Below are 15,933 nucleotides of genomic sequence, written 5' to 3' on the forward strand. Positions count from 1 at the left end.
CCACATAAAATCAAAAGTATTGGGACAACGAATCCAAACAGCACAATATATGGCTGTGAAATAAAACAGAGACGCCCAACGTACCATTTCTCTGTAGGAGATAGAATTAGGTTTCCAACTTTGATCAGATGACTACGAATGTAGGCAAAGAAATTCCAACTAACATGTACTTGATTGTGATAACCAATCTCTCTCTCTTGGTGTAGGTTTGAAGGTCTCTGATCTCGCTATTTAAACGATATGGACCAAGAAACATGAACGAAAATGCGCATAACCACGTAAAATGGTGAAAGGTTCCTACCCATTCGCAAACGTGGTCTCCAACTGCCAAATTAGACAAAAGCAAGAAGCAGGTCTGGGCAAGAATTAGGAACAATAGTAGGACAACTAACAGATCAGATTTTCCATCTCGGAAAATTGGAATAACACAATACTGAACCAGGCAATACAACATACATATTATTGAAATAGAAGCACATGCTATGTTGATGTAACTTCTGTAACAATCAAAGAAATTATATGATTGGAAAGTAGCGTTATACATGTATTTCGAGAAAAACGTCTCTACACACAAAAAGTTATCTCCGTTTGCAAATACAACATCAGATGGTGAGATGTTTATTCCATTTAGATTGAAGAGCAAGCTTGACGTATTAGCAATATTGCCTTCAACATCAGATTCATTTCCACTGTGTTGTAGTTTAACTCCCGGACATGGTAAATCATTGTCGACTGAAATCAACTCTTTAAGAAATAATGGGTTGTGAAAGGAAACATTTGTCTGACACGAAATATCCTCAGTGTTCGATATATGTGTCACAATGCTTCCATCTGTGTCGATGAAGGTAAAGTTGCTGAAGTAATTTGCGGTCCACATTTCTGATTCAAGAGCGTGATCAATGGTTGCTTCGAATACATTGTATATATCAATAATGTAGCATTTCTCTGTGGAATTCATTAGTATTCCTTGTATGAAAGGGTTTTCAGATTTGAGAAAAGACCAATTAGTTATCAGAGCTAAACCTGTCTGTATTCTTATAGCAGTAAAGAAACTCTGTATAATCTAATTGAACATAAAGAACAATGCACTTTTAGAAAATGGGTATGAATGAACTTGAAACAATAGATCTAGTATAACACCATCACTTGTATACTTTACGTCGACACATTTCCCAGCAAATGGTTCAGAACGGACGGGGCAGTACAAACGCTGACAGCCAGTCTGAAATAGATGTAAATGCAAATTTAATATGACTGACATTTCTAATTTTCTAAGCTTAATTATTTTATGAATTGTCAATACACCTATTTAGGATATGAACGTGCATGTAGGAAAGAAATAAATAATGGTTTATATTAAAAGTCAATTTCTTCTACAATACGCTTCCATGTTTGATAGTATGGTAGTTTAGTTCTATTTCGATAAAAGGATTCATTTTCATTACAAGAAAGAGATCTTTGTATAAGTTTACATTATATCGTCGTGTCCTCTAATTAACAATACAAATAGCAGCTCGACTGAATACTTCCATGGTCCTTTACCTACTTCTGAAAAGAGCATTGAATTCATATCATTTAATATCTTCTCTTGGATGTTTTACTTTTTTATATAAAATTCTTGTTTTACACCACGGGGCATTACATTAAATGTAGTAACCTGCTTTGATCGGTTGATAAACTGATATTTGTGTGTGATTATTTATTCGCATTTCATGCGGATTTCAAGCAAATGTAATATACATGTATAGTGTTATTTACAGTTTTGTTTGTGTGTTTTGTTTAAAACATTTGAATAAAGCACGTGTTCTGTAGCCTTTTTAGATTACTATATACACAAAATATATTACGTAGGAATGTCACACCGGTTAAAATTCACTAACCGCTTACTTAGAATATCTTCCGATCGAGTAACCGGTTAATCGATGAAATCGATGAAATTGACATTTAAACATACATGTACGTAATAATGTTAATAATAATGCGCTACATTTTCAACGAGTTGAACGAAATCTCATCATACGGCTACCTTTAGATCATCGTTTTCATACATATTTGTATAAAACGAACAAGATATCAAGTCATTAGTCGCATAAATTATTGCATTAGCGGTAAGTGTTTATACGTCTTGGGTATTGTCTCAATAGATACATTTTACATCTGTCGAACTTAAATAAAGATAGGGTTTCCCGTTGCAAAATAATGACACACGCAAACAAATGTATATACAAATCTGATTATTCCGTTTCAGATTTTTGAAACCGGTTAGCAGACCTCCGACTGGGTAACTGTTTGACCGTTGACAACCCAAGTATTAAGCAAGAACTCAAAATACATTGTAGGAACTAAAGTGAATTTAACAATAACTTGTCCATAGCCTTTATATATATTCTTTTTACATTTTCGCCCTTAAATCATATTACCGCTATTTATTTTGGTTTGTAATTTACAAGTGTGTAATTTGTTATGCAAAAACAAATTGCTTACAGTATGTACTTACCTCGTCAGATAAATAGATTTCTTCATCTTTACACTTAGTTGTTTGTCTTTGAATGACTGACGAGAAATCTATAAGACTGCTCAATGTTGTTTCCAATGTACCGTGGTATTTTGTGATCGCACTAATACAGTATACAAATTCCAGACGGTCCTGATACTTTGGACCTATAGCAGCAATAAGACATTGTACGTTTCTGAAGTAAGACATGTTTTTGGAATTACCAAGATAAATATAAATAGGACTAACCACACGGTTACTACAAGTTGAGTTGTAGTCAAGTCCAGAAGCATCAGATATGATTGTGTAGTTAAAATCCAGAAAACAGTAATGTACTGTGACATTTTTAGGTGGTATGAATCTGTAGCTACATTGGTCACTGTTGACTTTTGTCATCACATCCTTGACAATAGAAAGAGATGGGTTGTTTCTCTCCGCCGAACAGCTTGTCTTTAATAACCATGGTATGTAGGTTTGTACATTATTACAATGTGCACATAGGCGGTTTTTGAACGTTAGGTTAGTGTTAATATCAACAACAGGCAAAATGTCACGGATGTCAGTTTCTGAAGACATCTCACATCCTTTCCTTGTATCTATGTCGCCATTCCATGCCGCAGGACAGGAAGATGTCATGAACGCACCCTGAGTTAGGATGTCATCTTCCCTAAATGAAGTGACAACACATGTTGTCATTTGAATGTTTTTTTGTTGTATGTAAGTCATTTCACGCCTTCCCTCTGCAATAGCTGCAGCATCATAGCAACAGTTATCTCGATAAAGACACATACTATCACAACTACAGAAGATGTTATTCGGTCCACTTTCACATGAATGGTATTGTTGACGGCATATGTCAAGAAAATTTAAATAGTCTATGTCTTCACACATACAAACTGTCATCAAAATCAAGAGAACCCAGAAAAATGCCAACCATTTCATTTTGTTTGTTTGTTTCTGTTCTTATCGTCTGAATCTTTCGTCTATTGTCTGAATGTTAATTTCTCTTATCCTCCAGATCGAAACAGAAAACAAAGGTATGTACGTCCTATAAGATGGGACGCAGATAAAGGCAAAATTACCATCTCTTGCCTATATATATATTCATCTCTCTCATTATTCCGACATATCACATATCGTTCAGGCGGATACAACACGCACCACTCATAAAATGGACAGTAAACATAAAAGTCAATGTCCAGTTACAGGCCACAAGAAATTACGCTATCACCTAAATTATTCGTTGTGTGGATTTTCGTGGTGAAGTATTTGGATACGTCATATTTTCCCACTATTTCACTCATTTTGACAAATTTGCTATTGTGGGTTTTGTTTTAATCAGATTTTCTCTAACTTGCAAATTTCAATTTTTATCTTCAATGTTTAAATATTTCAAAAGTAGATATATCTGTAGGATAACTGACAACGGAAAGAGTTCACACATGGATATCATTATATAAAAAACTGAATTTAAATTACTTAAAAACTTTGATGATTTAAGGCATATTATCAATGCTAATGTATGCAACAATATTATATGCGTTGGTCCTTGATTGGAAAACATTGTCTCATCCATATAAGGAGAAAAGATTGGTCACTTCTATGCACCTCGTGGTCATCTTTCATGTACCATTCAAATTCTATGAAAGAGAGTCCCTGTGGCATAAAGGATAGCTTTCATAGCGCATCAAGTGCTGTTTATAGATTATAAGGAGAATCATCACCTGACATTAACAGTTTAGAGTCCGTTTGTCTACCACGAGTCAGAAATAAAGTTTCTACAAAGACCTACAATAAAACTACATGTGAGGACCCAGAAAGTATCAGTTTCATTACATATAGCAGCAATGTGATACCAAAACAAATTTATGAGTAAACTTTTGTTGAACTTGTCATAGCACAAAGAGTTCTCCTCATAGTGTTGTTAGTTGATTACAGTATGTCATATTTTTCAATTTTTTGAAATCTCTTTCTATTATTTTGCTCAAAACTTAAAAAACGGATTGAGTGTATTGTTTCCCGACATTTTTTGTACGATGTTTCTCTTTATGTTTTGTTTTAAGGCCCTGGTATATCATATGCGATTAATTGTGTACATGTTTTTTTTTAATTTCTATCTATGTATTATTATTTAATATGCAGATGTATCTACCTTTGGAATGTTTACTACAAATTTATACACATAAGAGATATAGGTAAATATATTTTGAGTAGCATGCAGTACAGCATTCAGTCATAATCAAATTCCAGATAGTTATTCTTAAAATGTTACTATTTATATTTGTACTGTTGTGTGGTTATCAATAAGGGATATCAGAATGGCTCCAATTCACATATCATTCTAGAATAATAACTGCCAGTTTTCTTCTAGCGTTTGGTTTGTTTTCATTTCCAAATAAAACATATACAGCAAGGGATCAAAGGAAGAATGCAACCGAAACTTTGGAAAATTCCTTTTGGGCTCGTTTCTAGATTGCCATGATAACAATTTGTATCTGTTTAGTATCAGGAGGATCATTTAGACATTACAGGACATAGAACTTGGTAAAATGTGTTTCTTATCTGCTATTGTATGGGCTTCAATTTCCAAACGACATCGATAACAGGTTCAAATGATGGATAATTTACTTTTACAACGCGTAAGCTAATATACCGTTGTTGACTGGGGTTGAGGCCAGCAGATGATTTGTTGGACTCGAAGACGAACTGTTATCCGAGGGCAACAGTTTGTGTGAGAGTCCAACAAATCATCTGTTGCCCGAAAACCCAGTCGATAACTGTTTTGTTATACCCTATTGTGACGTCACTCCGTTCCAACAGCACATTTTCACAGTCGATTTTAATAGTTCTTTGGACCGTTGGCGGAACAGTTCATTTATTGGCAATTTTGTCAATAGATTTTATATAGAAACTATTTCATAGGGGTATGACAAAGGGTTTTGTTATACCTGTTGAAATGACTAAAGTTCACAAGAAATCAATTTGAAATTAATTTTATTGTAAATGTACATAATATTTAAATACAATATCATGTTTCCTACTCTTATGCGATACACCAAACTTTCTTGCTCTCATTTTATCCTTCTAGACAGGGTTATCCCGCGGCTGCTAGGGAAATCGACGATAGCCTACAGTGTAATAAAACTGTGGCTTCAATTTGTTCTATGTTGTTACTTCATATTTCAAGTGTTTTAATTTAATCATATCGCAAATATGACGAATTCTTCTCTGAAAGTTATGTTTTTAACATAGCTCATAGTTTGCGCGAGGCATTCTTATTGAGATTTATAAATTGTGGCTGGCACCTCCATCGCACTCGATGCTTGAAATGTTGGTCAAAATGGGGGTATATTTCGCCATATAGCACAGCAATTTACATTGTTTTTAATTATCTGAACCCGCCTTGTAAAGTTGTGATGGTTCAGGTTGGAAAGAGATCTAAAATCAAGCGTTTATAACTATTTTTCTACATTTCGACCTAAGAAAGTAATCATCTGAAAGTAGATCGAGACAAAATACAAAGTGCTAAACATGACTCTAACTCCAAAGCTTTGAAGGGATTAAAAATTGAAGATATTTTCATCTAGGTAACCACGAAATTAAGATTCCGAATTTAATTGCCTTTCATGATCATACAGTGTGACAGCACGCACAATTTTAACACCCTACCTTTAGTGAAGACGTTGCTTGAAAGTAGCTCATAAAACAAAACTAAATGATTTTAAATTCTGCTTTAAAGTAAACATGGGAAAACAACGGATGCTTAGTGGACAGATCATACCATAATTACCATTTATTGAATTTGACCTAATTTATGCACGTGACCAAATCAATGTGACCCTAAGATGTAATCATCTTCAGCAGATTATGTCAAGACCCATTTACAGTGCTAAACATCAATCTCAAGCAAACAAATCGTTGAAAAATCTTTTAATGTTAGAATAGAAGAGATACTAAACCAGGTCACCCACGATTTGCAGGAAAACACTGCAAAAAAATATCATCTCTGTTCAAATATTTAATTAATGCGGACTTCATCAATGAAAATGCTCATTTTCACCCTTTGACCTTTGACCCCTAAAATAACCATGAGCCCAGAAAAAAAATCGGATATTCTGATTAGCATACAATATGCAGCTGACCGTAAGGTATCTTCATGCAAAATATTTTGCTTGTCATTGATCCGTAAAACGGCCCAAAGTTATACCCCATCCTTTCATTTAAAGATGCTCCACCGCCGACGGACCATAAACGATACTCATCATTTGAACTAGAATAGGTGTTTAATCGTGTATATGTATGTCTAATTAATACAAAAAATAATACGAAATGATTTATTTTGCTTTTGGTGCATGCGCAATCAGTACTTCATTCTATATAAGATATAGTGCCACGGAATTTTTTTGGGATGCAAAAAATAATTTTTGATATATTATATCTTGAAGTGAAATGAGAAACTTAAACTTTTCTATAGTGGTAATGGGGTAAAGTAAGTAACTTTTGTAACCGAAGAAAAATACTAAATCGCCTGCTCCTATATTTGATAGAGAAAAAACACCGTTTGTCTGCGGTGGAGCATCTTTAAATAATTCATAATTAAAACTTTTCAACATCACATTCATTTTTTTTCTTTTCTTTTATCTTATATATGTTTCTGTTAAGCCACAGAGTGTCTTGCATTCAAATTAAAAGCAGATCTTACAAACTAAGCCATTTTATTTAAAAATGTCGAAAACGGTAAAGAAAACTTACATCAGTACATTTCCCACATTCTCGGTTATTATCTCATCTAATTTGAATCAGAATTTAATAATTTTCATAAATAATACCGACAGAATAAAATAATATCGATATTGACATAAGTTTTTTTGTGAATAACCATAGCAAAGCTGTTTTGTGCGGTGCGTGAAAAATGGTGACTTTGGCGACCGAAAGGTTTTTTTAATTTGATGTCTCGTTTTCGTCGTCAGCTAGCTAGCTAGGTTTTACCATAGAGGTTTGATTAGTTTAACGTCCTATTAACAGCCAGGGTCATTTAAGGACGTGCCAGGTTTGTTGGTGGAGGAAAGCCGGAGTACCCGGAGAAAAACCACCGACCAGCGGTCAGTACCTGGTAACTGCCCCACATGGGATTCGAACTCGCGACCCAGACGTGGAGGACATGTGGTAATATGTCGGTACATCTTAACCACTCGGCCACCGCGGCCCCCTTTTACCATAGAACACACATTCGACGTCACATGTGACACGCTCTCTATGGCCAGCCACCGTAGTGTTCTGTCGAACAGCATGGCTACTTCATGGTAGATCCGGCCTTCGGCTGCCACTTTCCGAAGAGTTAATTGCGCTCCATTGTGCTGTTAAATATCTGTCTTCTTTCATTGTCCCGTTTTACTGTTCGTGTTATATTATGTAATCGTGTTCGTTTTGTGTGTCTTGATAAAAGGGCCAGATCGCCTTGAAAATTTGACAAATTTTTGTCCACACAGTTGGAATTACTACTTTGTCCCATATTTACCATTTGAAGTAATTCGTATCCTACAGACTTACGTTTGATGGAGTCCCGTGTCATCAGGAAAATCCTGTTGATATTACTTATTTGACCCTAGTCAATATTGTAATCATATTTGTCTTTTGTCTAGTGGTACATTGTATATCTTGCCGTACGAGAACCCTTGAGTGATTTCGGTAGAATTAACGTTAACGCACCTAGGCCGGACTTGAACTTGGTAATAATGGTTTGTTGTTTAAGTACCTATAGAAATCTAGATTTAAAAAGACGTTCGGTAAGTAGGCATGCATGGAATAGTTGTTTATAGTTAAAATGATTTGTTACATTTTAAGTATTTGTACCTACTTTATGTAATTCAGATTTTTGAATATCAACGAGTGTCTGTTTGCTTATGATGATATTACTACACCTTATTTGGATATGTCGACAAATAACGTCATCTACATCTATCTACATCTAGATCATAGAAAATTCTGGTTACGTAGATGTCAAGTCTGGAGTCCCTCAAGGCTCAGTCTTAGGTCCTTCCCTCTTCTTATTTTACACCAATGACATCCCAACTGGCCTTAGTTCCACCGTACGCCTTTTTGCAGATGACACCATTATTGCATACATGACGATAACATCCACACATGATGTTAATTGTCTACAAGAAGACCTTAATAAACTTGCTGAATGGGAGAAGTCTTGGGAAATGTCATTCCACCCAGACAAATGCAACATCCTATCAATAAAAAATACAAACAGGCCATTCATCACAAATGCATCCTACACCAGAAAGAATTACATGTAGACAAAGCCAAATATCTAGGCATTACAATTCAATCAAACCTGAAATGGGAATCCCATATAGCCAACATTTGTGGAAAGCCAACTCCACCCTGGGCTTTCTCCGTAGAAACCTTAAGATCGGCTCTACCTCTATTAAAGAACAGGCCTATAAGACCCTTGTTAGACCATCACTGACTAGAGTATGCCTGCTCAGTATGGGACCCTTATATATAAATCAGACATCAGTAAAATTGAAATGGTACAATGGAGAGCAGCAAGATTTGTCACCAACAAACACAGAAACACCTCCAGTGTTGGTGACATGATACAACATCTAAACTGGCGCTCTCTAGAACACCGTAGGAAAGCATGCGACTAACCATGCTTCATAAAATAACACATAATAAAATAAACATTAGAAAAGACTTACTCGCTCCTCCAGTACGCAACACACGACACTTCTACAATGTATCAGACTCCCTCGTGTAGAACACAAACACGTAAATATTCATTTTTTCCTAGAACCATAACAGATTGGAATTCCTTACAACCACAAATTCTCTCAAACCCTTCAACTACAACATTCAAATCAGCAATCCTTTCTGCCTATTTTGTTTACATTCACTCCAATTGATGAAGGTGGTCAGTACAATATAGATGTAAATAACTGTTTGTCGTGAGAATAGCTCTACAGAGCTAATGTTATTCCATTTAATGTATAAGACAATAAACAGGTTTTCTTGTATCAGGGGCGGATTTAGGTTTTGAGGTTAGAGGGGGCGTGGGACAAAGCAAATCAGGCGAGGGGTCTGGGGGACTAGGCGGCCCCCAGAAGCTCTCGAACAAATGGTGCAGAATCCTGCATTCTGAGGATTTCATGAACACATTTTCCAGAAAATAATTGAAGCCATTTAAGGATGTTTATTTATGGTTTTCGTGTCAAGTGTCATATTTTTTATTTGAAGTTTTGATTTATTTTTTTTACTTACAGAATTGCAATATCAAAATCTTAATATTTATATGGACATAAAGCGAAGAAGGGCGGGGGTCTGGGTGGGGGCCGCCTAGGCCCCCAGAAGCCCTCGAATAAATGTACACTTTTTCCAAAAAATAATTGAAGCCATGTAAAAATGTTCGTTTATTATGTTTGACGTCTAATGTCAGATTTTGAATATAAAGTTACAGAATTGCACTGCCTAAAATCAGAATATCTTTTCACAGAGGCACGAAGCAAAGAAAAGGATGGGGGTCTGGGGGCCGCCTAAAACGAATATACGTACCCGGACTACTATGCCTTTAGGCCGTATACGAATTGGTCCCTATGTATCGTAGTGGAGCACTGCCTCCGAAAATCACTCGGGCACAGTTTTTCATACTTTTTTGAAGGTTTTGAAGTAATAGGGAACAATTTTAGCTCTAAAGAAGACACCATTTTCAGTCTAAAAGTCTTTTGAGCTACAATATTGCAGCTAGGGGTCGCCTATTGAAGGTTTTTATAGGACTAATGAAAGTGTATGTGAACTTTTTAACGATATAAGCTTTTATTTTTATACATTATCTGTCAGATTAGATAATTCATTTTCCCTAACTTACACACAATCTTCATTATTCGTGTATTGGACAACGAAAGAAAAGAAGGCTAGTGGTCTTGTCTATGGCCATACGGTGCCAGGAACCATTGCTATCATCCTGTTTTCTAATAGGGAGCCTTTTGTCATGTGCATTAATTTTTTTAACATCGTTTGCCTATCTTGTAACATTATCGTTAAGATATGTTTTTATTGAAACAAAAAACGAAGGCATCTGGCCATGGGGTGCACCCAGACCCTAGAAGCTCTCATTTTCTGTCGCATTCCACTTTTTTCTTTACACACATTTTCTTAGGACAAATAAAATGCTTCTAGAAGCATTCGGCGTCAGTAGTGATCTTGTAACTGGCGTTTTGAAAGTACGCACACATTTGTGAATTGATAGTCGGATTTAATACAGGACTTTAATGCTGATTCAAAAATGTGAAATATACCATTTACAACCTGGAAAACGAAGGGCATGGTATATAGTCAACCAGCGAAGACTCATGGTCAGCTACAATTCCTTCCACCCACCCCCTCCCCCTTTTCTTTTATTGCTAAGGATATCGAGATATAACCTGTTAATATTGAATATTAATGACAATAAATTATCTAATATATTGGGATTTTATCGGGTTTTTTTTTTTGGAAAAAGTAAATACTTGAAGGGATTTACATTGTACCTTTTAAGCGATGGAGATAAAACCTTAACTTACACGAAAAAAAAAATATAATTATTCCATTGTGCCTGGATACAAGTATGTTCATGCATGTATGTACCACAAAGTCGAATACATTTAGATTTTAAAATGATAACATCAAACGGTAAAAGGTAGGAAATGGAGTTTTCTGTCTAATTCTCACTCTTTATCTAATTCCTTAATTTTTTCCCTTTCTCCCTCTTTTTTTTTCTTTCTTCCATCTTTTCCTTCCTTCCCCTCTTTCTTTTTCCCTTCTTTTTCCTTTTTCTTTTTTTTTTCTCTCTCCTATTTTAGTGGGGGGGGGGGGGGGGCGTACGCCGGGTCCCCCCCCCCCCCCTTGGATCCGCGCCTGAACAGGTTTTCTTGTATCTTGTAAAAAGTCTTTGATATGACCAAAAAAATATTTGCAAACCTTTTCAGTTTTTGCAGAAACATATGATTAGCACAGTTTGCAAACAAAATATTTTTATGTTAACGATTATGATATTTAAAAATAGTGGCATGTGCATAAGTGCTTAATTGCAAACAAAAATGGCCAATGAGAAAATCGGTTTTAGTTGTAAAGTAGATCTAGACATGGACCTAGACATCCAACAAATCAGTGCCCCAAGATAGACAACTCGTACATCCTTTCCCCAGAATGTTTGCTCGTCACAAGATGGCTGTTGCGATTGAAATGGCGTGTGGATATGATCTGCATCGTAAGCTGCAAGCGATAATTGAAGATTAATTCTAAATGATCGTATAACGAGTAGTTATTTGTCTGAATTTGTCTTATCGATAATATGCACACATATGGAGACTAGCCTGATATTGATGTAAAATTTTGACCTTACCGAATAATGGAAAGTGCTACTTTCAGTGATGCTAAGTCTCGTTTGGAACGTGAAGTCGACGTGGTTTATGTTCGATGGCGACTACAACATCAGAGGTGCAACGTAAGGGCTTACTGTATCGAACACATGGTGTTTACAAGACGATGATGAAACACCCAAACATGACGGTCACTGTGATTGGTGTCACGTTGATTCTGCTTATACATATCTGCAGCAGGTAACTTTTCCTCGACTTCGTCCGATAAAATCGACTAATGAAACATTTCAACATATCAGAAGAAATGTTATCGATATTAGTTTTGCTGATGTCGAATGTATCGTATTCCTAATATCTGAGAACATAACATGTGGCAGTGTTCTGGCTAGGGTGTTTTAAATCAACAAGGCGCGGGCTCTGCAGCCACCCTTTCCCTAGCTAACACCCTAACCCCTTCTACTAGATCAGAAATCATGCATGCATGAAACGCTGAAGATCTACATTAGAGTCAACTGGCTAGGCCTAATGATTTAGTAAAGCAATATTTTAAGCTCAATAATGAAAATTTTTAGTTTAACATAAAATATGCAGTATGTGTATCATAAATATGAAGAAATTTGCAAACAAAAGTCTAAAAAATAAGTCACAGGGGGAATTATGTTTCAAAACCGGTCATTTTTTAGCTTCAAATGGGGATTTTTTTTACAGAGTGGCCTAATTAATAATTTTTAAAAGACTTAAATTATACCTACTAGCCAAGTAAATGTAAACAGTATCGATCATGGCGACAAATTTCTTCATATTTATGATACAGCAACTGCATATTTTATGATAAACTAAAATTTTTCATTATTGAGCTTAAAATATTGCTTTACTATATCTAAAAATAAAATTAGTCGTTTTACAGCACTTTTTCGTCAAAATGAATATGATTTTAGACCAAAATAAGAAGTTGAAATTTTACTATATTTCGCCAAACTTTTTCCCAATTTTGAAAAAGGGTAGGTCCCCCCAAAACCTAGATTGATCCCTGGGTAAAAACCAAATGATTTTCAAATTATCTTTTTACTTAAATACTACACACTCGATTGCAATGATATAACACACTTCCTTCAGTATTTTGTAAGATGTCTTTTCAATCTAAATCAAATTTACAAACCTTGGCCGTTTGCTTCTCGGCCTGTTGTTCACTGAACCAAACGTACAAAATTTGTTTACAATGTCTATAACTGTAGACTTGGGTATTTTTAGCATCAGACCTATCTTTCTTCCTGAATATCCACTCCTAAACATCCCTACGATCATATTTTTAACACCCATCGACATTTTTTCCCCTATGTTTTAAGTACATTTATAAGTAAACATGCCACCATTTTGACCGAATACTTTGGGCACAATACTGGGCTATCAACATCGCTTAAAAATTTTTTAAATTTTGCCATCAGAGGTGAAATCCATCTGGTTTCGGCAGAATTAATTTAGAATATTTGCAAGTATTTCCTTGTTTCATTAGCGAAAGTAGAAATCTTAATACAAATACACATGTACAAGATTGGATTTAGTTTGGCACGCAGGACACCTAGCTGACGCAGATAATAAAATAATAATCGAGTCATAACACTTTGAGTCAGAGACTTGTCTTCCAAGTGGTCGACATAAAAATATACAATATTTACAACATGGAATATATCATAGACAATACATATTACAGCGTTGCATGTATTATTTTAATGGATATCTGCACAGCCAGATTATCACAGAAAATAGTATTAAAATTATAAAGGCACTCATAAAGCTCATGGTGCATAAAAATATTGAAAAATAAAAACATGTAACTTATGAATTAGTGTCTAACATACATATATGCCAATATGACAAATGAATAAAAATTGACAGAATATATGCTATTATAGCATGTATTAAAATTGATTTTATATGATTAATTAACGATAGTTTACTAAGACGATAAAAGAACAAAAAGTGCTGGGTTTACTAAAATAGGTATTAAGCAAATTAAATGAAACAGTGATTATTGGGATACATGTAGGAAGTGTTTTTTGCATTCGTATTTGAATTTGGAGAGTTTTGTATTTTTAGAAACACTTTCTGGAAGATCATTCCATAGTGATGGTCCACTATACTTCAATGAACTCTTAAATTTTTCTGTTTTAAATCTAGGTAATAAATATTTCCCTGTAGTGGCTGATCTAGTCTTCTTTTCCTGAATATTGGATACTAAATTGTTACAATCTAAATAATTAGGACATAATTTGTTAATTACTTAGTGTCAGCGTGTTAGTTTAAGTTTTGTAACAGCTAACACTGGAGAAGGAAATGCAGTGGCCATTATTTCAGACCTATTGATGTATATACATACCATAATCAACAATTATCAACCCTGTGAATATTAATTGAATTTTCATGAAGTTTTGATAATTAGTAAAAATTACTCATTACTCTTTTCAGCTTCAAAGGAAAACAGATGGTGATACCTCCGAAGCCTCCAGAAAGATTTTTTCCAGCTGGTTCAGCAGTTCTGGATTTTCCATACGGAAACCTAAACCCCATCACAAATCTTCTTAACAAAGAAGAAATTATTTTTGTGATGTATTATGCACCATGGTGTTCAAAGTCAAGACAAGTACGAGACGAATTTTCTGAAGCAGCCAAATATTTTCAAAACAGGGTAAGTTTTTCATCAAAATAGTCTGTATGTAGATAAATATTTCATTATATGTATATATTTATATCTTTCCATGAATAAGATGCACAGGACCCTGGGTAGTTTATAGATGTTTATACCAAAACCAGGTTTGTTTCCATTGGTGATTTAGTGATAGAATGATGATATACCGTGCTAAAATTATTTCAGTGAGAGGATTACAAAGAGTTATGTTCCATCACCACTGGAGATACTAATAAGTAGCACACAAATGTTATGGGGTATTACATCCCATAAACAGTTTCAAAGACATCAGTTTTGTACTGGAGGAAAACCAGAAATCCAAGAGAGGAAAAAACACTAATGAACAGCAGGTAACAGCTTAACCGCTACATCTGGCTCAGACACATCTTTGAGCTGTTCAAAGTAATTAGTAACACATAACTTCTATTGTTTCAACTTGGTAACTGACAACACCAGATTGAGAGTACATGATACTCTTCTGAAATGTCCTCAAGTTTTTGAATATCCTTAATAATTCCAGTAGAGAATGTCCTTACAAAATTTTGTAAAACCCCAAAATGTCATCTAAAGATTTTGAAATTAGTCTGAAACACTTACCTACTGCTGACAGGTTAATATACACCCGTACATATATATGACAAAAGATTTTATATTGCAGATTTGAACATTTGATTTTCTCCATCTTGATGTAGGTTCGCTTTGTCGCTGTCAACTGCTGGTGGCCCAATGGAGAATGTAAATCAAGCTACAAGCTCTTGAGTTACCCAGAGCTGTTTATTTACCACACAAATCTGGACGGATTTAAATTCACAGGTACCGTAATGAAAATAAGATATAACAGAATCAATAACTTTCAAATTTCTTGATTTGATCCACAGTGGCTATGCCTATTTAAGACTTTTCACTTTGTCTTAGTTATTAAATATTTATGTCAACGGAAGTAAAATCAAGGCCTCAAATATGGTAGAGTATATTACATTAGAATTTTTTATACAATTTCCCTATTCCGTCTATGCATATTACAGAGTTAGCTCCCTTGCAGGTAGGTATGCTCTCAAACACATGATGTCACAATCAGTACCTACCCGCAAGTGCAGATAACTCTGTAATATGCAAATTGGGAATAGATGATCATAACCAAAGTTGATTATCATTAGGAATGATCTTCAGTTGATTATTCTACTGTTGATAGACATTCTTTACTTATTTAGTGTTTTCATTTAACATAAGTTTAGTTCAGATTGATATTCCCATGGTGAGATAAATTTTTTACAAATTTGGATTGCTGACATATGATTCACAAAAGTGAAATCTCATACAAAAGAAATTTGCATTACAGTACAGTATCATTAATAAAGGAATGAATAATATTTTTACAGAATGCC

At 34.8% G+C, this 15,933-nt stretch overlaps 1 protein-coding gene across 1 annotated transcript in view; it reads left to right on the top strand.

Annotated features, from left to right (window-relative positions):
* The first annotated feature begins 11,759 nt into the window (after positions 1-11,759).
* Positions 11,760-15,933, top strand: part of LOC138323508 (thioredoxin domain-containing protein 11-like) — a 36,328-nt gene continuing 32,154 nt past the window's right edge. The window contains exons 1-3 of the mRNA XM_069268161.1: positions 11,760-12,102; positions 14,329-14,548; positions 15,241-15,361. Coding sequence (XP_069124262.1) covers positions 11,960-12,102; positions 14,329-14,548; positions 15,241-15,361 — 484 coding nt within the window. The 5' untranslated portion in view covers positions 11,760-11,959. The remainder of the gene's footprint in view (positions 12,103-14,328; positions 14,549-15,240; positions 15,362-15,933) is intronic.

This window comes from Argopecten irradians, chromosome 5 (assembly GCF_041381155.1).
Source record: "Argopecten irradians isolate NY chromosome 5, Ai_NY, whole genome shotgun sequence".
Lineage (NCBI taxonomy): Eukaryota > Metazoa > Mollusca > Bivalvia > Pectinida > Pectinidae > Argopecten > Argopecten irradians.